The 20,716-nt window shown below is 41.5% G+C and overlaps 1 protein-coding gene across 2 annotated transcripts in view; it reads left to right on the top strand.

Annotated features, from left to right (window-relative positions):
* Nucleotides 1-169: 169 nt before the first annotated feature.
* LOC5507716 (DNA-directed RNA polymerase III subunit RPC1) overlaps nucleotides 170-20,716 on the top strand; it is a 36,351-nt gene continuing 15,804 nt past the window's right edge. For both annotated transcript variants that reach the window (XM_032376444.2, XM_032376445.2), the window contains exons 1-31: nucleotides 170-325; nucleotides 777-912; nucleotides 1,182-1,331; nucleotides 2,449-2,608; nucleotides 4,436-4,590; nucleotides 5,180-5,233; nucleotides 5,978-6,099; nucleotides 6,433-6,532; nucleotides 6,912-6,989; nucleotides 7,823-7,960; nucleotides 8,109-8,156; nucleotides 9,171-9,274; nucleotides 9,675-9,720; nucleotides 11,368-11,463; nucleotides 12,016-12,156; nucleotides 12,634-12,703; nucleotides 12,904-13,031; nucleotides 13,633-13,768; nucleotides 14,019-14,131; nucleotides 14,524-14,575; nucleotides 15,126-15,210; nucleotides 15,594-15,681; nucleotides 16,198-16,309; nucleotides 16,608-16,721; nucleotides 17,239-17,334; nucleotides 17,799-17,860; nucleotides 18,060-18,215; nucleotides 18,455-18,576; nucleotides 18,728-18,796; nucleotides 19,735-19,760; nucleotides 19,910-20,098. In XM_032376444.2, coding sequence (XP_032232335.2) covers nucleotides 282-325; nucleotides 777-912; nucleotides 1,182-1,331; nucleotides 2,449-2,608; nucleotides 4,436-4,590; nucleotides 5,180-5,233; nucleotides 5,978-6,099; nucleotides 6,433-6,532; nucleotides 6,912-6,989; nucleotides 7,823-7,960; nucleotides 8,109-8,156; nucleotides 9,171-9,274; nucleotides 9,675-9,720; nucleotides 11,368-11,463; nucleotides 12,016-12,156; nucleotides 12,634-12,703; nucleotides 12,904-13,031; nucleotides 13,633-13,768; nucleotides 14,019-14,131; nucleotides 14,524-14,575; nucleotides 15,126-15,210; nucleotides 15,594-15,681; nucleotides 16,198-16,309; nucleotides 16,608-16,721; nucleotides 17,239-17,334; nucleotides 17,799-17,860; nucleotides 18,060-18,215; nucleotides 18,455-18,576; nucleotides 18,728-18,796; nucleotides 19,735-19,760; nucleotides 19,910-20,098 — 3,190 coding nt within the window. In that variant the 5' untranslated portion in view covers nucleotides 170-281. The remainder of the gene's footprint in view (nucleotides 326-776; nucleotides 913-1,181; nucleotides 1,332-2,448; nucleotides 2,609-4,435; nucleotides 4,591-5,179; nucleotides 5,234-5,977; nucleotides 6,100-6,432; nucleotides 6,533-6,911; nucleotides 6,990-7,822; nucleotides 7,961-8,108; nucleotides 8,157-9,170; nucleotides 9,275-9,674; nucleotides 9,721-11,367; nucleotides 11,464-12,015; nucleotides 12,157-12,633; nucleotides 12,704-12,903; nucleotides 13,032-13,632; nucleotides 13,769-14,018; nucleotides 14,132-14,523; nucleotides 14,576-15,125; nucleotides 15,211-15,593; nucleotides 15,682-16,197; nucleotides 16,310-16,607; nucleotides 16,722-17,238; nucleotides 17,335-17,798; nucleotides 17,861-18,059; nucleotides 18,216-18,454; nucleotides 18,577-18,727; nucleotides 18,797-19,734; nucleotides 19,761-19,909; nucleotides 20,099-20,716) is intronic.

Below are 20,716 nucleotides of genomic sequence, written 5' to 3'. Positions count from 1 at the left end.
AATATAAAAATTTAAAATAGAAATATAAAAAGAAGCAAAATATTTTCTTGACTGAATTCCCTCATATTTGGAGAAATATTCGTTGCATGATTTATTTCTTTATGATTTGATGCTTGAATATTTTTCTGTGCTTCAACAATTTCAAAGGTTATTTATCAAGTGCATCACTTTGGGAAGCCTGTGGTTAGCTTTCTCAGGCAAAATGGCGGCCATCAGAGCTAAGACGTGAAGAAAGAGATATAAGAAGACGAACCACGTTAGTAGTCAATTAAGCAGTCAAGATGGTGAAGGAACAGTTTAGGGAAACTGGTATTACCAAGAAGATGTAAGTCAGGGATTGGATTATTGCGTTAGTCGCACGTAGTCAATTAAATTCATATCCTTCTATTTTGAGTTACATACATTGTGAAAACCACGAGGAGGTCATTTGTGCCCATAAACAATGTTGAGGCGCACATTGTCCTTTAAACACAAACTAAAGGAAAATATTGTTTTCTTATATGTAAGTAATCAAAATTTCATTTGAAGGTAGCCTAGCCAACCAAATCATTGGGAGAAGCGTGGGTGGTGAAAGGGGGAGTGGGCGGGGGTAGCGGGGGATTGGGTGCGAGGGTTGTGGTCCCCACTAGTACTCTGTTACCATGTTGTGCAAAAGATGATTATGTTGATGTTTTGATTATCAAATTTTTGGATAAATATTTTAAATGCACAGTATGGGTTTCCAGTAAATTTTACAATTTCCTCTAGACCTTACTAGACTCATTATATCCCCACAGAAGCCACATAAACTTTGGCATGTTCTCCCCTGAGCAAATGCAACAGTACTCTCATTTACAATGCATCAGTAAAAACCTCTATAACCAGGACAACACAAGAACGCCAGTCCCCTATGGTGTACTGGATCCACATATGGTATGTACCTAGGAAATGGTATAGTATGATGGGGGCTGGGCCGGAATTTTTATCATGGTAATTGTGGTGCAGTATATTTTGTTTTGTCATTAATAGTTGGGCTTTTTGTTTGGAACAATCAATGCAGGAAACTCTTTTAGATGGGGCATGTACAGTATTTCCCCTACCCTCTCTCAAACTCATCTATTTCCTCAAATTTTATCAGCCTCTTAGTAAAGTTTATATAAAAAAGCAATGCCATGTTAAGGTAACTATGCTATGTTTTTCAGGGAACATGCTCGAAGGACCGCATGTGCGAGACCTGTGGTAAGGGACTTGCTGACTGTGTTGGGCACTATGGATACATCGACCTGGAGTTGCCAGTATTCCATGTGGGACACTTCAGATCCACCATTATCATACTGCAGTGTGTTTGCAAGGTATGGTGTTTCAAAATAATATAATTTATGATTCATTTGAAGAGTTAGTGATGTGCCTTTTCTTATAACAAAAAAGACACTAGAAGTACAGTGTGTCTTACAATTGTTACAGAAGATGAAAATGATTGTGAAAAAAGATTGTTCATGTCTTATGCATTGAACAGCTTTGAATTATGGAGTTTAACAGAATAATTTTAAAATCAGAATTTTTCACCTATTACCATTTAAAAAAAAAATACAGGGTTATGTTTTGACTTTATACAGGGCTTCTGGAATTACGCGCTTGTGCGTAATTCCAGAAGATTACGCACTTGTGCGGAAGCGCGTAATTTGGCTTTTTCCGCGTAATCCGCGTAATCCACAAACTTTAGCGTAATCCCGCGTAATTTGGCTAAATTTTGAAAGACAAAACATTTAATTGCACAGCTGATGTGTTCTTTTAGAGTTTTTACCTCCTATTTTTCGTAAAAACAAGAGAGATATTCTTCGTAAGAGTGCGATATTTCGAACTGAATTTCGAAAACAAATAAAATAACTAGGTGTTCTTTGTTAAACCTCGAAGGCCTAGGACTAATAATAAAATACCGTTTTTAATTGGCTGGTGGCTAGGAGCCAATGAAAACTTGCCTAAGATATTTTCACACCAAAAAAAATTACCTTTTCAAGTTATTTCGTGCTTTCCTTCGGTACAAAATGTAGTTTGGGCATAACAGTTGATATTCCGTGTAATGTAGCGCGTAATTCAGTAAAGAATCCCGCAAAATTTTGATTATTTAAAGAAAAATGTATTGCAAAATCCCGTGTAATTTAGCGCATAATGATTGATTTTCCACGTAATTTAGCGCGTAATTTAGCAAAGAATCCCGCTTAATTTTGAGTTTTTTTCCAGCGTAATTCCAGAAGCCTTGTTTATAGCACTGTAGCAAAATGTGTTTTTGTATAAGTATTGATATTTATTATGAACCTTGCATGTTTTTTAGTGTAAAATAATAGGGACAGCAACTCCAGCATGTAAAATAATTGGAATAAGTTTTGTCACTGAAAAGTTGTTTCTGAAACATATTTTTAAATGATGTTGTTGACAAATTCCTAATAACTTTCCATCTTTTTTTCCTAGAACTGTTGCAGAGTTCTCCTTCCTCCTGCTGAAAAGAAGCAATTTCTCGACACATTAAAAAAACCCAACATTAGCTCATTAGCTAAGAAAGGCATGAAGAAAAAGATTGTCGAGAAGTGCAAGAAGATTAGTCACTGCCCATACTGCGAAGATCTAAATGGTAAGATGGGGAATAATACGCAAAGCAAGCAGGCGGGGACTGAGGAATGCAGACAGGGGCTTGGGAAATATTTTTTGTTTGAAGCAAGGTTTGGGGTTTCTAATAAAATACCAAACAAAAGTGTTATTTATATTGGCTCAAAAGAATTTCCTATTATTGTCTGCTTGAAGTTGATACTTATAGACTTATAGATAGACTTGGCAAGTGTTTTGTTATGTGGAGGTCATCTGATTAAAGGTCCTGTAAACCCCTAGTATCAAACAAACTATTTTGTCGATTTTTAACAGAAATTCTGGCATGGATTACAAATATCGGGCTGTTTTTGCTGTTTTGGCCTAGAAGTTGAACTTTTGGCTATTGCAATTTTACTTCCTGTTGAATATGCGGTGGAAGTAAATTTACCCTATAGGTTTAAACACTAATTCGATGGTTTTTGCACTTAAATAAAACGACCCTCTTAGATTTTAACAGAAACAAAGAATGTTTCATGGGAAAATTAGATCTCAAGCAAAGGTGTAATCTCAAAGACACTTTGTGATTTTGTTTGCATGCATTTTGTTTACTTCATCAGAAGTCTATAAAAGGGCGAAAGATTAATGGATTTAAATATCCTTGATGTCCATAGCTTACTGAAACTTTTCAGTATACACATTCTCTCCTCTTGCCACCCTATCAGTTATAAGAAGGGTTTGTGTCCAGAGAGATGGCCTACGTCCGTTGAGAACAAATTCCTCACTTGCCACCTTCTAAGCCGAAATCCGCAACTCATTCTAGATACGGTTACCCGATTTCACAACATACATAAGGGCAAGTGTTGAATTCACGGACGGGCAAAATGCGTTTAAACGTAAACATGACATCAAATAAACGAATCTAAACATTTTGTCATGAGGTTCCACCCGGCTTAACAGATTCTTCTATAGATTCTTATAAAAAACTGGCACCTTATCACGGATCTCAGCCTCATACGGCTAGAATCTTTAATGAACCTATAGTCTCTTAAAGAAAGGAGAAACCGCTTATAGACTTATAAGTCAGAGCCACAATCTCCCATAAAGGACTAGGTATCAAAGCAGATGTATTTACAATTGTGGCGGGTGTGGCTGTTGGCAATATTACACAACATTCATGAATCTTTGTTGTAATTTGAATTAAAGCCACATCAAACATATTTTTATGCTCTTTTATAGCAAAGTTTTACTGATATTGACATTGCCATTTAACTCTTTGGGGAGCAAAATAATGTTGATCGAGATTGCAGTTAGTTTAGGGCGGCGAATATTTTCCTATTTAAAAAAAAAAAAAAGCCTTCCACCAAAAAGGTGAACAATTGATTGTAAACCTATAAAAGCAGATATTCTAGTGATGGTTACAGTTGCATAATAGAATTATGGTCTGTGAATAATATTGACCGCTTTATTGAGCAAATTGATCTTATCAACGTTCACGAGTGAAACCTTACCATTTGACTTTGTTTTACGGCTGTTCTGTTAATGGAGCATTGCTCTTAATCTCATTATTGTCAGCTCACATTTCTATTTTTGTAGGTTTGTAAGGGACATGTTCTTATTCTTCGTCGTTCTCAAACTTTCTGGGTGTTGACTGTTTTGCTGTCCGAATTTCTAAGGCATATTTGCTGAATGACCTAGGGTGATATTTGGACAATACAGCTTTTTATGCCCCGCGAAACGGGAAAAAATGACCCAAACTTAAAAGTACATAAAAAGTATAGGTAAAAATTGGTAATTTCATTAATAAAATATGGTGCTATTTACACTGTAAGGTACAATACTTGTAAGCTCTGCGTTTTGTTTCTGCTTCTACTAGGCTTTGTGAGGAAAGTTGGCCTGATGAAGATCGTACACGAGAAATACAAAACGACCCGGAAAATTGTTGACCCAATCATCTCAGATTTCCAGAGTTCCTTTGACGTTGCCTTGGAGAATAACAAAGAACTGTCACCATTGTTACCAAAGGCTCAGGTGTGTGCCAAGAAGGCGATGTGCTCCCTTTCCAAGAAGTATATGCCACACTTCTAAGAAGTTTATGCAAAATTTCTTAGAAGTCTATTCCCTATTTATAAGAAGTCTTTTCCCCATTTCTAAGAAGTCTTTGTCCCATTTCTAAGATGTCTTGTCCCAAATTTTTTGAAGTCTTTGCCCCATTTCTAAGATGCAATGCAAAACAATTATCTTTATATTAGAGAAGGTTGAATGTAACCTATTCTTACTAATGACCCTTAAGTAGCCTAATCAGCTTTACTATCTGCATAAGTCACTATATACTCTATTCAAAGTATGCTAAATTTCCTACCCTTCCCTTTTCAGGGAGAACAAGTAGTGATTTGACAAACATATTTGTAAAATAAAAAGGATCACTTGATCTTTGCCGAGCTGAAAAGGTTATGGTTATTATGTAGAGAGTACCCTTAGCAAGGAAAGGGCTGCAAGGGTATTGCAGCATGTCTGTTATTATTTACATTTTTGAATTGCAGTTTTTGGAATCCATTGTTTTGATAATTAATATTGTCATGACTTTTTCTCACAGATTATTTTGGATTATTGTTTATAGGAAGTTCTTAATCCTCTAAGGGTGCTGGACATATTCCAACAAATCCCAGAACAGGTCTGTATTTTTGGAATATCATATCTTGGGATTCCCGCCAAAGTGTTATAGGATCGTAGTGTGATGTAATTCTCATTTCTCAATATAAACACACATCCTGTATACCTCTTGCTTGATATTTAAACAATGAAAAAAAAAATGTTTGAAGGTTTTTGTTTATTGGAAAAGTCACTGCTACTACAGACAAGTCTACTAAACGGCGCATTTCTTAATTTTTGGGGAAGGAAACCCTAGATATTGGAAGAGCCAAAGGAAAAGTGAGCTAGACATTGGGCTAAGGAGGGATGAAAGAGAAATGAAATTAGGATGAATGGAACAGGACAGATGGGCACTGTAGTGGGCTCGTGTTTTTGCTTGTTTTTAAAGTGTGTAAGGAAGAGTATACTACTTTCTTCTCGTGTTTCTACTTGTTTTTAGAGTGTGTAAAGAAGAGTATACTACTTTCTTCTCTTGTTTCTACTTGTTTTTAGAGTGTGTAAGGAAGAGTATACTACTTTCTGCTCATGTTTCTACTTGTTTTTTGAGTGTGTAAGGAAGAGTTTACTACTTTCTGCTCATGTTTCTACTTGTTTATTGAGTGTGTAAGGAAGAGTTTACTACTTTCTGCTCATGTTTCTACTTGTTTTTTGAGTGTGTAAGGAAGAGTATACTTTACTTTCTTCTCGTGTTTTTGCTTGTTTTTAGAGTGTTTAAGGAAGAGTTTACTACTTTCTGCTCATGTTTCTGCTGTTTTTGACATTGTAGGACTACCCTCTACTCATGTTCTCACCTGGTATGAGTCATCCACATGACTTGATAATGCGCAGGATTTTAGCTCCGCCTGTATGTATCCGGCCGTCAGTCATCAGTGAACTGGCTAGTGGGAGGTGAGGGGAATTGATTTATTTCTTTACTGCAATACCACCACCATGACAATACTCAACATCATCATGATTAACATCATTATATTCTACAGATAAAGTTTGCATGGAATCATAATAAACATCATGCTCATCACTATAATTATAATTTATATAATCACTGGTTGCTATCATCATCATTCCATACTTCATTGTTATGCTGATATAACATCTCAATGTTAAATCATTATCATTGCTATAATCAGCTTCCCCTGTTGTCATCACAACAGAGACGCAATCATTGTGATTATCTTTATCTGTCCGGGTATCCTTCTAACGCTTCATTGATTTCTTCTTCAGTAATGAAGATGATGTCACTATGAAGCTTACTGAAATCGTCTTTCTCAATGACGTCATACGGAAGCACCGATCTGTTGGTGCCAAAGTACAGATGATTATGGTGAGTAACAAACATGACTTGAGCTTATTACAGCCAACTCGCACCTTGTGGACATGCCTCTATTATATACACCCTGCTGTAGTTGGCACCTTTTTACATTCACTGCTTTCGTCAGGGGAACCCCACTATTACAGAAACTTTGCTACATTTAACCCTCCCCTTTAAAGACAACCATTTTCTGGACACCTTATTATGGTCAACCCTTACCTTATGGACACCCCGCTATTATGGACACCTCAATATGGTCAACCCTTACCTTACAGATACCCTGCTTTTACAGGCACCTCGTTTTTACAGACACAATCCCCGACGAGAGCAAAAATACAAAAATACAAACAAATTGTCTTCATTTCTCAGTGTAATAATGTTAAATTTGCAGGAAGATTGGGATTTTCTTCAGCTCCAGTGCGCTCTCTACATCAACAGTGAAATGTCAGGAATCCCACTAAATATGCAGGTACGAAATCAAGTTATTGAACACAATAGATTTTTGGCTTGTCTCTGTAAGCCTGCGACCCAGCTCCGATTATTAGAGGGCGATATGGCCTAGCAAGGCTAATGTGAGGGCGATATGGCCTAGCAAGGCTAATGTGAGGGCGATATGGCCTAGCAAGGCTAATGTGAGGGCGATATGGCCTAGCAAGGCTAATGTGAGGGCGATATGGCCTAGCAAGGCTAATGTGAGGGCGATATGGCCTAGCAAGGCTAATGTGAGGGCGATATGGCCTAGCAAGGCTAATGTGAGGGCGATATGGCCTAGCAAGGCTAATGTGAGGGCGATATGGCCTAGCAAGGCTAATGTGAGGGCGATATGGCCTAGCAAGGCTAATGTGAGGGCGATATGGCCTAGCAAGGCTAATGTGAGGGCGATATGGCCTAGCAAGGCTAATCTGTAAGTCCTTTCAAAGGGCTGTAGATTATTGCAAGACTATAAATGTGATAAAATTAACCAACTGCTAAAACGTTTTCCGAATTTTGTCATTCAAACTAACAGAATTACATTTGGGTCTTTTTTTGATCGGTCAACGCCTCGCGGAGAGGTGGTATAATTGGAACCATTTCTTTGCCAGCAAATGTCAAATAATGTTAAATAAAAAAATGGTTCAAAGATTTTAAATGACGAAAGCCAAAAAGTCGGCGAGAGATCACACAATATTGTAAACTGTATTAGTGTATGTTCAATGAGTAGAGCAACCCGTATCTATGCTGAAGTATATCACATGTGAACAGCAATGTCTCGCGACATTAATTCGCGCTGTACAAATACTAAACATTACTGGTTTTTGGCAGCCTAAAAAAGGCACCCGTGGCTTTGTCCAGCGTCTCAAAGGCAAACAAGGCCGTTTCCGTGGTAACCTGTCCGGAAAAAGAGTGGACTTCTCCGGACGTACAGTCATCTCGCCAGATCCCAATCTCAGGATCGACCAGGTACCATATTTATTGGTTCATAAACTGCGGAAATTATTCTGGGGATGGCATTTATTTGGGGATCGTGTTTATTCCTGTTTGTATTGGAATCCTTGGGTCGTCTTTTTAAAACTTTTTAAAGTCTTTTTTATTTCTATCTGTTCTTCAGGTCGCTGTTCCGATACATGTCGCTAAAGTCTTAACCTACCCAGAGCGGGTGAGTGAGGATGCCTTCTTCAAATATCTTTCTGTGTTTTGTGTGTCTGTTGTCACAGCTCCTCGCGGAATGTTTTTGGGGTCTGCTGTATGCTCACGTGAAGGTCGTCTGTGTTAGATATTGCGTGACGTTTCATGGCATTTACTTGTGTGACGATACATTTTTATACCATTACATTAAATTTCCATAGCATTTACTTGCGTGACGATACTATTTTATAGCATTAAATTAAATTTCCATAGCATCTACTTGCGTGATGATACATTTTGTAGCTTTACATTAAATTTCCATAGCATTTACTTGCGTGACGATACATTTTACAGCACAACGTTGAATTTCCACAACATTTACTTGCGTGACGTCACATTTCTATAACATAAACATTCATGACGCTTCTTTGTATATATAAGATTTACTTGCGTGACATTTCATATCCATAGCATTTACTTTCGTGAAGTTATTTTTCTATAGCAGTTACTTGCGTGACGCTACAGCTTCATATAATTTACTTGCGCGTCGTTCTATCCCTATAGTTATTTACTTAGGTGACGCTGCATTTTCATAGCATTTACTTCTACTTTTCCATAGCATTTACTTCTACTTTTCCATGACATTTACTTCTACTTTTCCATGGCATTTACTTGCGTGACGCTACAGCTTCATATAATTTACTTGCGTGTCGTTATATTCCTATAGAATTTACTTTGGTGACGCTGCTTTTCCATAGCATTTACTTCTACTTTTCCATAGCATTTACTTCTTCTTTTCCATGGCGTTTAATTGCGTGACGCTAAAGCTTCATATAATTTAGTTGCGTGTCCTTATATTCCTATATTATTTACTTAGGTGACGCTGCTTTTCCATAGCATTTTCTTCTACTTTTCCATGGCAGTTACTTGCGTGACGCTACAGCTTCACGCCATTTACTTGTGTGTCGTTATATCCTCATAGTATTATTTGCTTGCGTGATGCTGCGTTTCCATAGCATTTACTTGCGTGACTTGTACCTTCTAGGTAACGCAATCCAATCTTAAGCTGATGAAGCAGCTAGTGTTGAACGGCGCAGACCAGCATCCGGGAGCGAACTTCATTCAACAGCGTGAGACAAACACCAAGAGGTAAGTCTGTGGCCTGTTTGCAGGCGTTAGATGGTGTTTTATCCTGGAGATCTAATTCGATCCAGCATCGGCTAATGGCCCGCCATGCTGCATTTGGGGCTATTCACAGTCCCGCTAACTTCGCTCCAGGACTTTTTGGAATCTTTGCAATGGCCACCATACATAGAGCTTGCTGGGAGATGAAACCTCTATAGGAAGAAACTATCACAATGTAAATACCCACAAAACACCGACCAGGCCATGCAAAGATTGTGCACAAAACCAATATTTACTGGGCAACCCATTAGGAAAGATTTTGTTAAAATAAAACCATTTAACAAATACTATTATGACGTTTCACATAGTGTCATTTTCACATGGCTCATCATATTCTATATTCTTTTATGTTCTAAATTCTCAGGTTTCTGAAATACGGGAATCGGAAGCTCATTGCTAAACAATTGAAGGTAATGTGACAGTCGAATGATGTATTTATCAGGGAAATGGTTTGTTTTGGTACGAAATGTGGTGTGAGATTAGTACAGAGTTGTATAAGTTAGGTTAGGACGAGGATGCGAGGCGGGGCGAGATGCGATGTGGCGAGATGTACTGTGGCGTAGCGAGGCGTGGCGAGATGTGTTGAGGCGAGGCGGGGCGGGGCGAGATGTGTTGTGACGAGGTGGGGTCAGATGTTTTGTGGCGAGACGGGGTCAGATGTGTTGTGGCGAGGCGGGGCGAGATGTGTTGTGGCGAGGTGAGATGTGTTGTGGCGAGGCGAGATGTGTTGTGGTGAGGCGGGGTGAGATGTGTTGTGGCGAGGCGGGGCGAGATGTGTTGTGGCGAGGCGGGGCGAGATGTGTTGTGACGAGGCGGGGCGAGATGTGTTGTGGCGAGGTGAGATGTGTTGTGGCGAGGTGAGATGTGTTGTGGCGAGGCGAGATGTGTTGTGGTGAGGCGGGGTGAGATGTGTTTTGGCGAGGCGGGGCGAGATGTGTTGTGGTGAGGCGGGGTGAGATGTGTTGTGGTGAGGCGGGGCGAGATGTGTTGTGGTGAGGCGGGGCGAGATGTGTTGTGGTTAGGCGCGGTGAGATGTGTTGTGACGAGGCGGGGTCAGATTTTTTGTGGCGAGACGGGGTCAGATGTGTTGTGGCGAGGCGGGGCGAGATGTGTTGTGGCGAGGCGGGGCGAGATGTGTTGTGACGAGGCGGGGCGAGATGTGTTGTGGCGAGGTGAGATGTGTTGTGGCGAGGCGAGATGTGTTGTGGTGAGGCGGGGTGAGATGTGTTGTGGCGAGGTGAGATGTGTTGTGGCGAGGCGAGATGTGTTGTGGTGAGGCGGGGCGAGATGTGTTGTGGTGAGGCGTGGCGAGGTGAGATGTGTTGTGGCGAGGCGAGATGTGTTGTGGTGAGGCGTGGCGAGATGTGTTGTGGTGAGGCGTGGCGAGATGTGTTGTGGTGAGGCGTGGCGAGATGTGTTGTGGCGAGGCGGGGCGAGATGTGTTGTGGTGAGGCGGGGCGAGATGTGTTGTGGTGAGGCGTGGCGAGATGTGTTGTGGCGAGGCGGGGCGAGATGTGTTGTGGTGAGGCGGGGTGAGATGTGTTGTGGCGAGGCGGGGCGAGATGTGTTGTGGTGAGGCGGGGTGAGATGTGTTGTGGTGAGGCGGGGTGAGATGTGTTGTGGTGAGGCGGGGCGAGATGTGTTGTGGTTAGGCGCGGTGAGATGTGTTGTGGCGAGGCGGGGTCAGATGTTTTGTGGCGAGACGGGGTCAGATGTGTTGTGGCGAGGCGGGGCGAGATGTGTTGTGGCGAGGTGAGGTGTGTTGTGGCGGGGCGAAATGTAATGTGGCGAGGCGAGATGTGTTGTGACGAGGCGGGGCGAGATATGATGTGATGTTGTGAGGCGGGGAAAGATGTGTTGTGGCAAGGCGGGGCGAGAGGTGATGTGTTGTGGTGAGGCGGGGCGAGATGTGTAATGGTTAGGCGGGGCGAGATGTGTTGTTACGAGGAGATGTTTGGCGAAGCGAGGCACGGGGGACTGGTTTCGCGCTCCTGCACTTTTCTTTTGATATGCTAGTCTAAGACCTATGCCTAAAATCTGACATTGTGGCTTTCTAGATTGGTGATACAGTGGAACGTCATTTGATTGATGGAGACGTGGTTCTGTTCAATCGACAGCCCTCACTCCACAAACTCAGCATCATGGCTCACCTGGTATGTCTACGGTAGCTGGAAGAGTGCCTGTCAGCCGCTAATTTACTATCCTAGCAAAATATCAAGTGTAAGAAAGTATCCATTTCCATCGGTGTCTTTTTTTTTGCAAGCTTTGGAATATTTCCGATTGAATGTGATGAATAAAGTATAAAACTTTGTTTTTTTATTATCATTTTGAGATTTCATCAAACGAGTGGTCTTTCAAATTGAATAAGAAAATAGCAGCACTATTTAGTCGTATGCAACTTACCCGCGACACCATTACAACTCGAGTTGTAGAGTGTAAATCAGCCAACGACTCCGCTAGGATGCTCGACTACGAAAGTCGTAGTGTGTAAATTCAGGTCAAAATATGACGTAGTCAGGTCGCATACGACTAAATCGTGCTGTCAGCGTTAATGATTTGTAATTTTTATCTTAACAGACATTGTATAGGCCATTATTTTGGCAATTATATCAACATTATAATTGCAACAACACATCTCCCATTAAAAGGTACCGCCAGATAATGTATTTTTTACTTAAAACACTTTTCACTTCGTCCGAATCCAGGCCACTGTCCGACCGCACCGGACATTCCGGTTTAACGAGTGTGTGTGCACTCCTTACAATGCCGATTTTGATGGCGACGAGATGAACCTTCACTTGCCCCAGACAGAGGAAGCAAAAGCCGAGGCTTTGACACTGATGGGGGTAAGTCGGCAAAGTAACGAGGCATTTCCGAACGGTTACTAAACATGTACGAAAAATCTTAATATAACGAGGAAGCAACAGTCGAGGCTTTGACACTGACGGGGGTAAGTCGGCATAGTAACGAAGCATTTCCCAACAGCTACGAAACATTTGCAAAAGCCGAGCATTTCCGAACAGTAACGAAGCATTTCCAAACAGCTACGAAAAAATCTCCACAAGTCTCTGAAAAAGCAAAATCCATGGTGGACCATTCACGAGACACACCCATAAGGCAAAGAAAATATTAGGGTGCACAGCTACGCCCCTACTGGTCATTTCCTTATAATGTTTGAAAATATTGGAGGGTGTCCCCAGTGCCCCACCCCTGCTACGGCCCTGGTTAGCTAGCACCAATATTTGTGTCACCCCCTCCCCCCCCCCCCCCCACACACACATTCTCATGAAGATTTGTACGATTAACGCTCTTTGTACACACAGGTGAAGAATAATCTAGTTACGCCAAGGAATGGTGAACCCCTGATTGCTGCCATACAGGACTTTATTACAGGTGCCTTTCTTTGATTTTCATCTGCATCTGTACACTCCGTTAACTTGTCCCAGTCGTTTGCTTTGCTTGATATCCTTGTTGGACCAAAAAGGGTCCTGCAGACACTGACCATGTGTGAATCTTGTGTGAATCCTGTGTGAATCCTGTGTGAATCCTATTTGAGTCCTATTTGAAACCTAAGTTTATCCTGTTTGAACCAGGTGCTTATCTACTGACGTACAAGGACGTATTTCTTGACCGTAGTCACATTGCTCAACTGTGCGCCTCAATCCTCGCCGGCAAAGACACAGGCGTAGACATAGAGCTTCCGCCTCCCGCTATACACAAGGTTAGTCATGTGATATGCTCCTGGTAAACCACAGGGATCCACTTAACACAAGGTAAGTCTTGTGATATGCTTCTGCCAAACCACACGGATCCCGCTATAAACAAGGTAAGTCATGTGATATGCTCCTGGTAAACCACAGGGATCCACTATACACAAGGTAAGTCATGTGATAAGCTCCTGGTGAACCACAGGGATCCACTATACACAAGGTACAACCTGAGAAACCACAGGAATCCTGCAGTACACGAGAATAGCCACAGAGATCCCGTCAAACACAAGGATAATCCTGTGACATGCTAAAACACAGAGATCTCGCCAGGAAAGCCACAGGGATCCCGCTTCCCGCCTTACACAAGGGTAATCATGTGACATGCTCAACCACAGGGATCCCGCTTCCCGCCATACACAATGGTAATCCTGTGACATGCTCTGTGATACCTCAGGTATCCTCCCATGGACGAGGGTTGCGGGGTTATTTGAAGATATCCGTGTCACGAGGCCGAGAAAGGCTGTCATAACCTAGAAGAGTACTGGTCAAAAAAGGATTGTGTTTCCTCGGCCCGGTGTTCACCTAATGTTCTCATGGTTTTCCTGTGTTTAGCCATGTCGTTTGTGGACTGGGAAGCAAGTGTTTAGTGTGCTGCTCAGACCCAATCCCAAGGTCAAGGTCAGAATGAACTTACGAGCCCGCGGTAAACAGTACACTTCCGGTGAAGACCTCTGCGTCAATGACTCATGTAAGTGTTTTGGCCATTAAGGTGGCGCGTAAGATTTGCTAGTTGCGTTAGTACAGCTTGCGCTCAGTTGTTTTGGTAGACTATTTTTCACAGAATTTTTTATTGAATCAAACAAGAGCATGTGTGCTGTCGTTAGTTTAGTCCATAGCTTGATCGCAGGCGTGATTTTCATTGATTTATTTGGACTCAAAATAAACGTCAAAATACAAGACCTGCCTCGAATGTGTTTCTTAGAATTGTATTCTTGTAGTTGTTGTGATACACAACAGTGACCTGATGTGTGGTGCGCTCGACAAAGCCGTGTTGGGGTCAGGGTCCAAGAACAGCGTGTTCTACGTACTGCTGCGGGACTTTGGTCAACAGGTATGTCACGAGATCATTCACGAATAGTCACGTGCTAGCGGTGTGTTTTGCACCTGTTTTGGGTGAGCTAGGAACACCCAATGCATACAGCCGTCACGCCAAAAAGCGCTTTCAAACGTAGAAACTTTCTGGCTGATTCTTGATTCTTGATTTTGTTGTTGTTATTTTGCTGCTATAAGCGGAGCATTTTAGCGGGTTAATGTTGGGAGGTTTTAACTTAATTAAAATTCCATAGAAGACGTTAACGTAGAAGTTACAAGAGACTGCAGTAAATTCGCCTTTTCTTTGAAATTACGGCTAATTTGCTGAATTTATTTTATATTTAACGGCTCAAATTTTATTGAAAGGGGTTGTGCTGTATACAAGTGCACTAATTCGTAATCACTCGATAGGTTGCAGCAGACGCCATGTGGAGAGTGGCTAGAATTTGTCCCTTCTTTCTAAGTAAGTACAATACAGGAAATGCCTGCGACTAAAACAATCTATTGCTCCAAGCGAAGTTTTTTAAACGCGATTACTCCAATCACAGGGTATGATCAATCAACTACCAGTTTTTTATAAGAACTAATACAATTTATACGGTAGCTTGCTTGCAGGCAGTACTCGGTGTTATCATCGCGGAATACCCGCTCCGTTCAATGATAGGGCGCCATCTTGTATTGTGGGCGGCAAGGTTCCTGGCGGCGAGTGCAAAAAACTGACGTAGATGGCTCACAATCACCCAACGGAGCGGGCTTTCCGCGATAAGAACACAAAGTACCGCCTGCAATGAGAATACGCCTTCGGGTTTTATCACAAGGTTCCATATCTTATGACCGAAAGTTGACTGAAAGTTTGGTTTTGTAATCCGGCTGAACTATGTTCGGTGCTGTAATAATTTTCGCCTCTGTTTTGTTCGAATTTAAATTTTAGAAAAAGCCATGAATTCCTGCACTGTAAGCCTAACTGCTCAGACCTTTTTTTTTTTTTTCGATTCTTTACTCCTGATTGCTAGGTAACCGCGGTTTCTCTATCGGTATTGGTGACGTCACGCCCGGCCATGGGCTCCTGCAAGCCAAGGAAGACCTTCTATCCACCGGGTAAGAACGATACAACCACAGGGGAGGGGTAGGGGGGGGACCAATACATATGTTATATGTTTTATAAATATTGATGATTATATAACATACATATGTTATAACGTAACATATAACGTATGTATATATAACATACATATGTTATAACGTAACATATAACGTATGTATATATAACATACAACCTATATAACATGCACTTATTTCTAAATATATTGTCAGTGGAAATGGCAAACAATGTCAACTGTCCAGTTGCAGTTCTTCTATCATAAAATACCATAAAACTCTTCAAACTTCTACTTAGTACGGGAAAATGTCGTTTAGTAAACCGTGGCCCACTAAAAAACTATTTGGGTAACTAACCCGTTAATGCACCTCTTCTTCTGCAGATACTCCAAGTGTGAGGACTACATTAACGAGTTCAGGGAGGGTAAACTTCAGACCCAACCGGGATGCTCCGCGGAGGACACCTTGGAGGTAGAGCGCATCAGTGTCTTAGAAGGGAACTTGCTTTTTCCTGGAATTCCAAGAAATCTGAACCTACTTACCTATTGTTTAGTAAGCCGTGGCTCAGTGAAAACTAGTGGCATATATACATATGTTTTTCTGAGTTGAAATACCATGTGCGCTAAACCTCAAACCTTCCTTTCACCTTAGCCTTTAACTACCACCTTTTCGTGGGAAGCTTGGGTTCCGGGTTCGATACCTGGTTCCGACGTGAGTTGAGTTACTCGGTTCTCGCCTTGCTTCGATAATTTTTCTCCGGGTTCTCTTGTTTTCCTCTATCAAAAAACGAGCCATTTCCATCTAATCTCTGTTCCGTGGTCAGACATATATCTAGTAGTCGCTGCCTGAGGCGTCTTCTATGCCTGACTCGACCACGTTGTGTCTGCGCTCTCGTAATTCACAATTTTAGCATCAAGGAGGGGAATTAATTTTACAAATTGATTGTTTTATTATTGAAAATGACCACATAAATACATGCTCTTCTAGGCGGTGATCTTAAAGGAGCTGTCTGTCATCAGAGACCACGCAGGCAAGGCTTGTCTACGAGAGCTGCACAAGTCCAACACTCCGCTTACCATGGCAGTCTGTGGTTCGAAAGGTGAAAATGGCTTGTGCTAAGGAACTTGACAGTTTGGGCTGCAAATTCGCGCGCGTTCCGGCTTTTGGCGGCAAAATGACAAAACACAACAAAACGCAACTTATTCAGCGCTTACGAAGCATGCTCCTCAAAGCTTAAAAAAGTTTTTTTTTCATGAAAGATAGGCGTGTCTGCTGCAGCCATTTCTTTGTTTATTTTGAGGACGAGTTTGTATCTCAAACATCACGTGACTTCATAGTGCATGTCCTCTATTACTGTTTTGTGCGTTGCGATATCTGATCCGTGTTTTTGGTTCAAGGCTCTTTCATCAACATCTCTCAGATGATCGCGTGTGTAGGGCAGCAGGCCATCTCTGGCAAAAGAATCCCAGACGGTTTTGAGGACAGATCCCTCCCTCACTTTAAAAGGCATTGTAGGTTGACTTGGTCTTGGTTTATTTGCGTGTTATTGTGGTGTTTTGGTGGTTGTTGCTGAATTTGTCATGATGAATGCGCCTGTAGCATTGGCCATAACTGTTGGTTGTGGTTTCTTTTCAGGCCCGTACCCAAGGGGAGGGTGCAGGGGGTGCGAACGCATCCCGTCCCCCCCCCCCCCCCCACACACACACACACACCCACACGACCGTACACAACGACCGTATTTTTTCGGATTCCGCACCCCCCAAGAAAAATCCTGGGCACGGGCCTGCTATTGTCGTCGTTGTTGATTTTGGTTATGTGACTGTTGATTTGTTTGTATCCCTTGTTAGTAGTTTTAGTTAGCGTTTATATGCCTTTGTTGGTGCTGTTTTTATATTTATTCGAGTAAGCCTTTTTGTATTTTTTGTTGATTTCGTTGTTATAGTTATCGTCGTTTTTTGTTGTTGCTTGAGTGAACGGTGGCTTTGTTATCTGTTGTTGACGATCCATTTGTTTTGTTTTTGTTTTCAGCTAAGTTACCAGCCGCTAAAGGTTTTGTAAAGAACAGCTTCTTCTCTGGCCTGACGCCAACAGAGTTTTTCTTTCACACCATGGGCGGGCGGGAAGGTAATACATGTTGCTTTTGTCTGAAAGGCCCATAAAGTCTCTTTGTTAGAGCGTACCCAAAGCCAGAGACAAACGTTTTCTATTTCAGCCATTGAGCATTTTTTGTTGTTGTGTATGGCATGTGTTCATGGCTTTTGCTATCTAAGACTTGTTTCTCATTTCTCGTGGCTTTTGCTATCTTAGATTTGTTTCTCATTTCTCGTGGCTTTTGCTATCCTAGACTCGTCTCTCATTTCTCGTGGCCATGCTATCTTAGACTGGTCACTCATTTCTCGTGGCTTTTGCTATCTTAGACTTGTTTCTCATTTCTCGTGGCTTTTGCTATCTTAGACTTGTCTCTCATTTCTTGTGCATTTTGCCAAGTCTTCTCTCGTCATTTCCTATAACTTTTGGATAGTCTTGTATCTCCTTTCTTGTGATTTGGCTTATAATGGTGACGTCATAATGGTGTCTAATTTCTCTAGGGCTAGTGGACACGGCCGTGAAGACTGCGGAGACTGGGTACATGCAAAGGCGACTAGTCAAGGTGATTACCGTGCTACACACACTGATTTGGCCATCAAGAATAATTTTTCCGAAAGTCCATAACTATGACTAGGATGATTCCGTCCTGCTCTGGCAAGAATTAAAGCCTTGGAGCTTTTTGATCGTTGAACTTTTTTTCCACTTGCACTTGTCTTTGACCGGTTCTCACTAATAGGTTGCCTATGACTTCTGTTCTCCAGTCCCTCGAGGATCTTTCCACCCAGTATGACATCACTGTCCGCACCTCCACCGGCGATATTGTACAATTTCGGTACGGTGGAGATGGCCTGGACCCGACTGATATGGAAGGCAAGGACAAACCGCTGGACTTTTCACGTGTCTTCAGCCACATTCAGGTATGACAATGATTATGATTATTATTACGATGACGATGACGATGACGATGACGATGACGGTGACAATGACGGTGACGGTGATGGTGATGATTATGGAGATGCTGAAAATTATGGTGAAGATGATGATGATGCCGTCAGCCTTAAAATAATGATGGTTATGATAATTATGACGATGATAATATTGATGCTGATGATAAATGATGACATTCATGTTAATACCACTTTTCTTTACCTTCAAGTGTAACCATGTAATGAGGGAAGAGAGACCGCTGACTTCTTCTCGGGCTCGTGAGATTGCCAAAGGCATCATTGAAAGCTCGGAGTTCGAGATGTGTAGCAAAGATTTCAAGACTGAAACCAGGTGCTCTGTTTAAATCCATTTTGATAAAAACGTTCTGGAGCACCAGGCTCTTTGTAGGAGTTGTGTAAGTCTACAAAGAAAAGATTTCACTTTTTTTTCCTTTTTAGATGCCTAATTATATTAATGCTCTTACCTTTTTGTCTTTATGCAGTGACTTTGTTGAAAATTTAGCAAAGAAAATAGAGAAGATACACGCGCAGTACGGGGTCGTGCCACATAGGTAAGAAACGAAACACGTTATTGGTAGCCTGGGTTGGACAGTTGTCAGACCATCGCTCTGTAGTACGTGTGTGTTCCGATTCCATTCCCGGTTCCGACGTTGGTTCTTGCCTTTGCTATGAGATGTTTTCCACACCTCCTATATGTTGCCTGCCTTTCTGTGCCATCGACTCTACACTGTCGTAGGCCCTTGGTGTATCTTACAAGGGTGGTCAGCTTGACAATTTTTATTTACCTTATTAAACTCAATTTTCGCGACGTCAAAATTTCGCTATTTTGAGATGGCGATATTTCGCGACCCTTCATTTTCGCGATTTTCCTATTTTTGTAAAAACCAGATCACCAAATTTTCGCGATTTTGGGATAATAAAATCAAGGAAAACAAGTGGAATTAAATGTGCTGTACTCTTCAAAACTGAAACAATTTGTAACAAAAAAAGACGTGGGATAAATTTAGTTTAATAAAGATAAATAATCTCAACCCCTTACCGTACTATATGTACATTAGATGACTAAATAGACAAGGTGTTTCCATGAAGCTTATTAAACGGCCAATATTCCCCCAAAGGCTTCTTGTGTACTCACTTAATTTTCGCGCATCCTAATTTTCGCGACATTTTATTTTCGGGGATCTTTTAAAATCGCGAAATTAAAATGGCGCGAAAATAAATGTAATAAGGTATGTTATTCTTATAGCATTATTAGCATTACTTCAAATAAAAGTAGTAACAACATCAGTAACAGAAACCAAAAAAGCTACTGTAATAAACTGTAATAACAGCCAGGTTTTGAGACAATAAAAAAAAACGGGGCCCTGGTCCTCTTGCTTGAGAAGCAATGGCCGTACCACTGAGCTATCTCGCTACTCGCGAGAATAATGTCATTCATGTCAAACGTGCTTAGTTTTCATATTTGTTTATATATTTTTTTCTTTGATAGGAGAGGCAAAGCTACACATCCCGCAGGTAAAGCACCTTCGGAAAAAAGAAAATCACATTTGAAGGACAATTTGTATTGCCAAGAACTTCTTGTGATCTATGTGAACCGCTGCACCGAGACCCAGTTGAAGCTATTCCTCTACATGCGCTAATCCACATCTATCCCTGTTCCCTAGTTGTTGACTATGTGAACCGCTGCACCGAGACTCAGTTGAAGCTGTTCCTTTCCATGTGCCGGGAAAAGTACCTGAGGGCCCGTATGGAGCCGGGCTCTGCCGTGGGCGCTATTTGTGCCCAGAGCATAGGGGAACCCGGTACTCAGATGACTCTCAAGACTTTTCACTTCGCGGGCGTCGCCTCTATGAGTATCCTTCTGTCATTATTTGTAATTAGGAAAATTAAAGAACGATGACCAGCTGCGGTTTGTCACGTTGTTTTTGTTCAAGATTTTATTGATAATATTTGATTTCAAGTATGAAGTTATGGCATTAATATGGCATTAACATTTAGGATCACGGGTGGCCGAGTGTGTTAGCGCGTCAGCGTAATGGGGCGTCTGCTGAATAGGGATTCGATTCCCGCTCGAGACATGGAGAGTATCCTTCTGTTTCTAGGCCCTGAATTTGAATTATTGAACGTATGTGAGCTTACTAGAAGCTTGTGTTCCTCAGTTCCAGGATGGACTATTCTTAATGCGTATTATGATTTAAATATAAGAGCGTCGAGTGTACAGGATGCTCTAAAACACATTAATTTTTTTAATAAATCTGTCATATTAACTATGTTCTTAGCTCTTCCTACGTATGAAGATGTCCACGTTGGAATTGAGGAACACAAGCTTCTAGTAAGCCAACATGTTACGCAAATTGATGGCCAAGAAACAGAAATATACTTGCCACCGAGAATCGAACACTTTCAATAGAGCTGGAAGGACGCATGCGCTAACGCACTGAGCCCCTGTAACTTTGGTCTCTCGCTTGAAT

The sequence above is a fragment of the Nematostella vectensis genome, chromosome 11 (assembly GCF_932526225.1).
Source record: "Nematostella vectensis chromosome 11, jaNemVect1.1, whole genome shotgun sequence".
Taxonomy (NCBI): domain Eukaryota; kingdom Metazoa; phylum Cnidaria; class Anthozoa; order Actiniaria; family Edwardsiidae; genus Nematostella; species Nematostella vectensis.
This window is presented reverse-complemented; position numbering and strand designations above follow the sequence as displayed.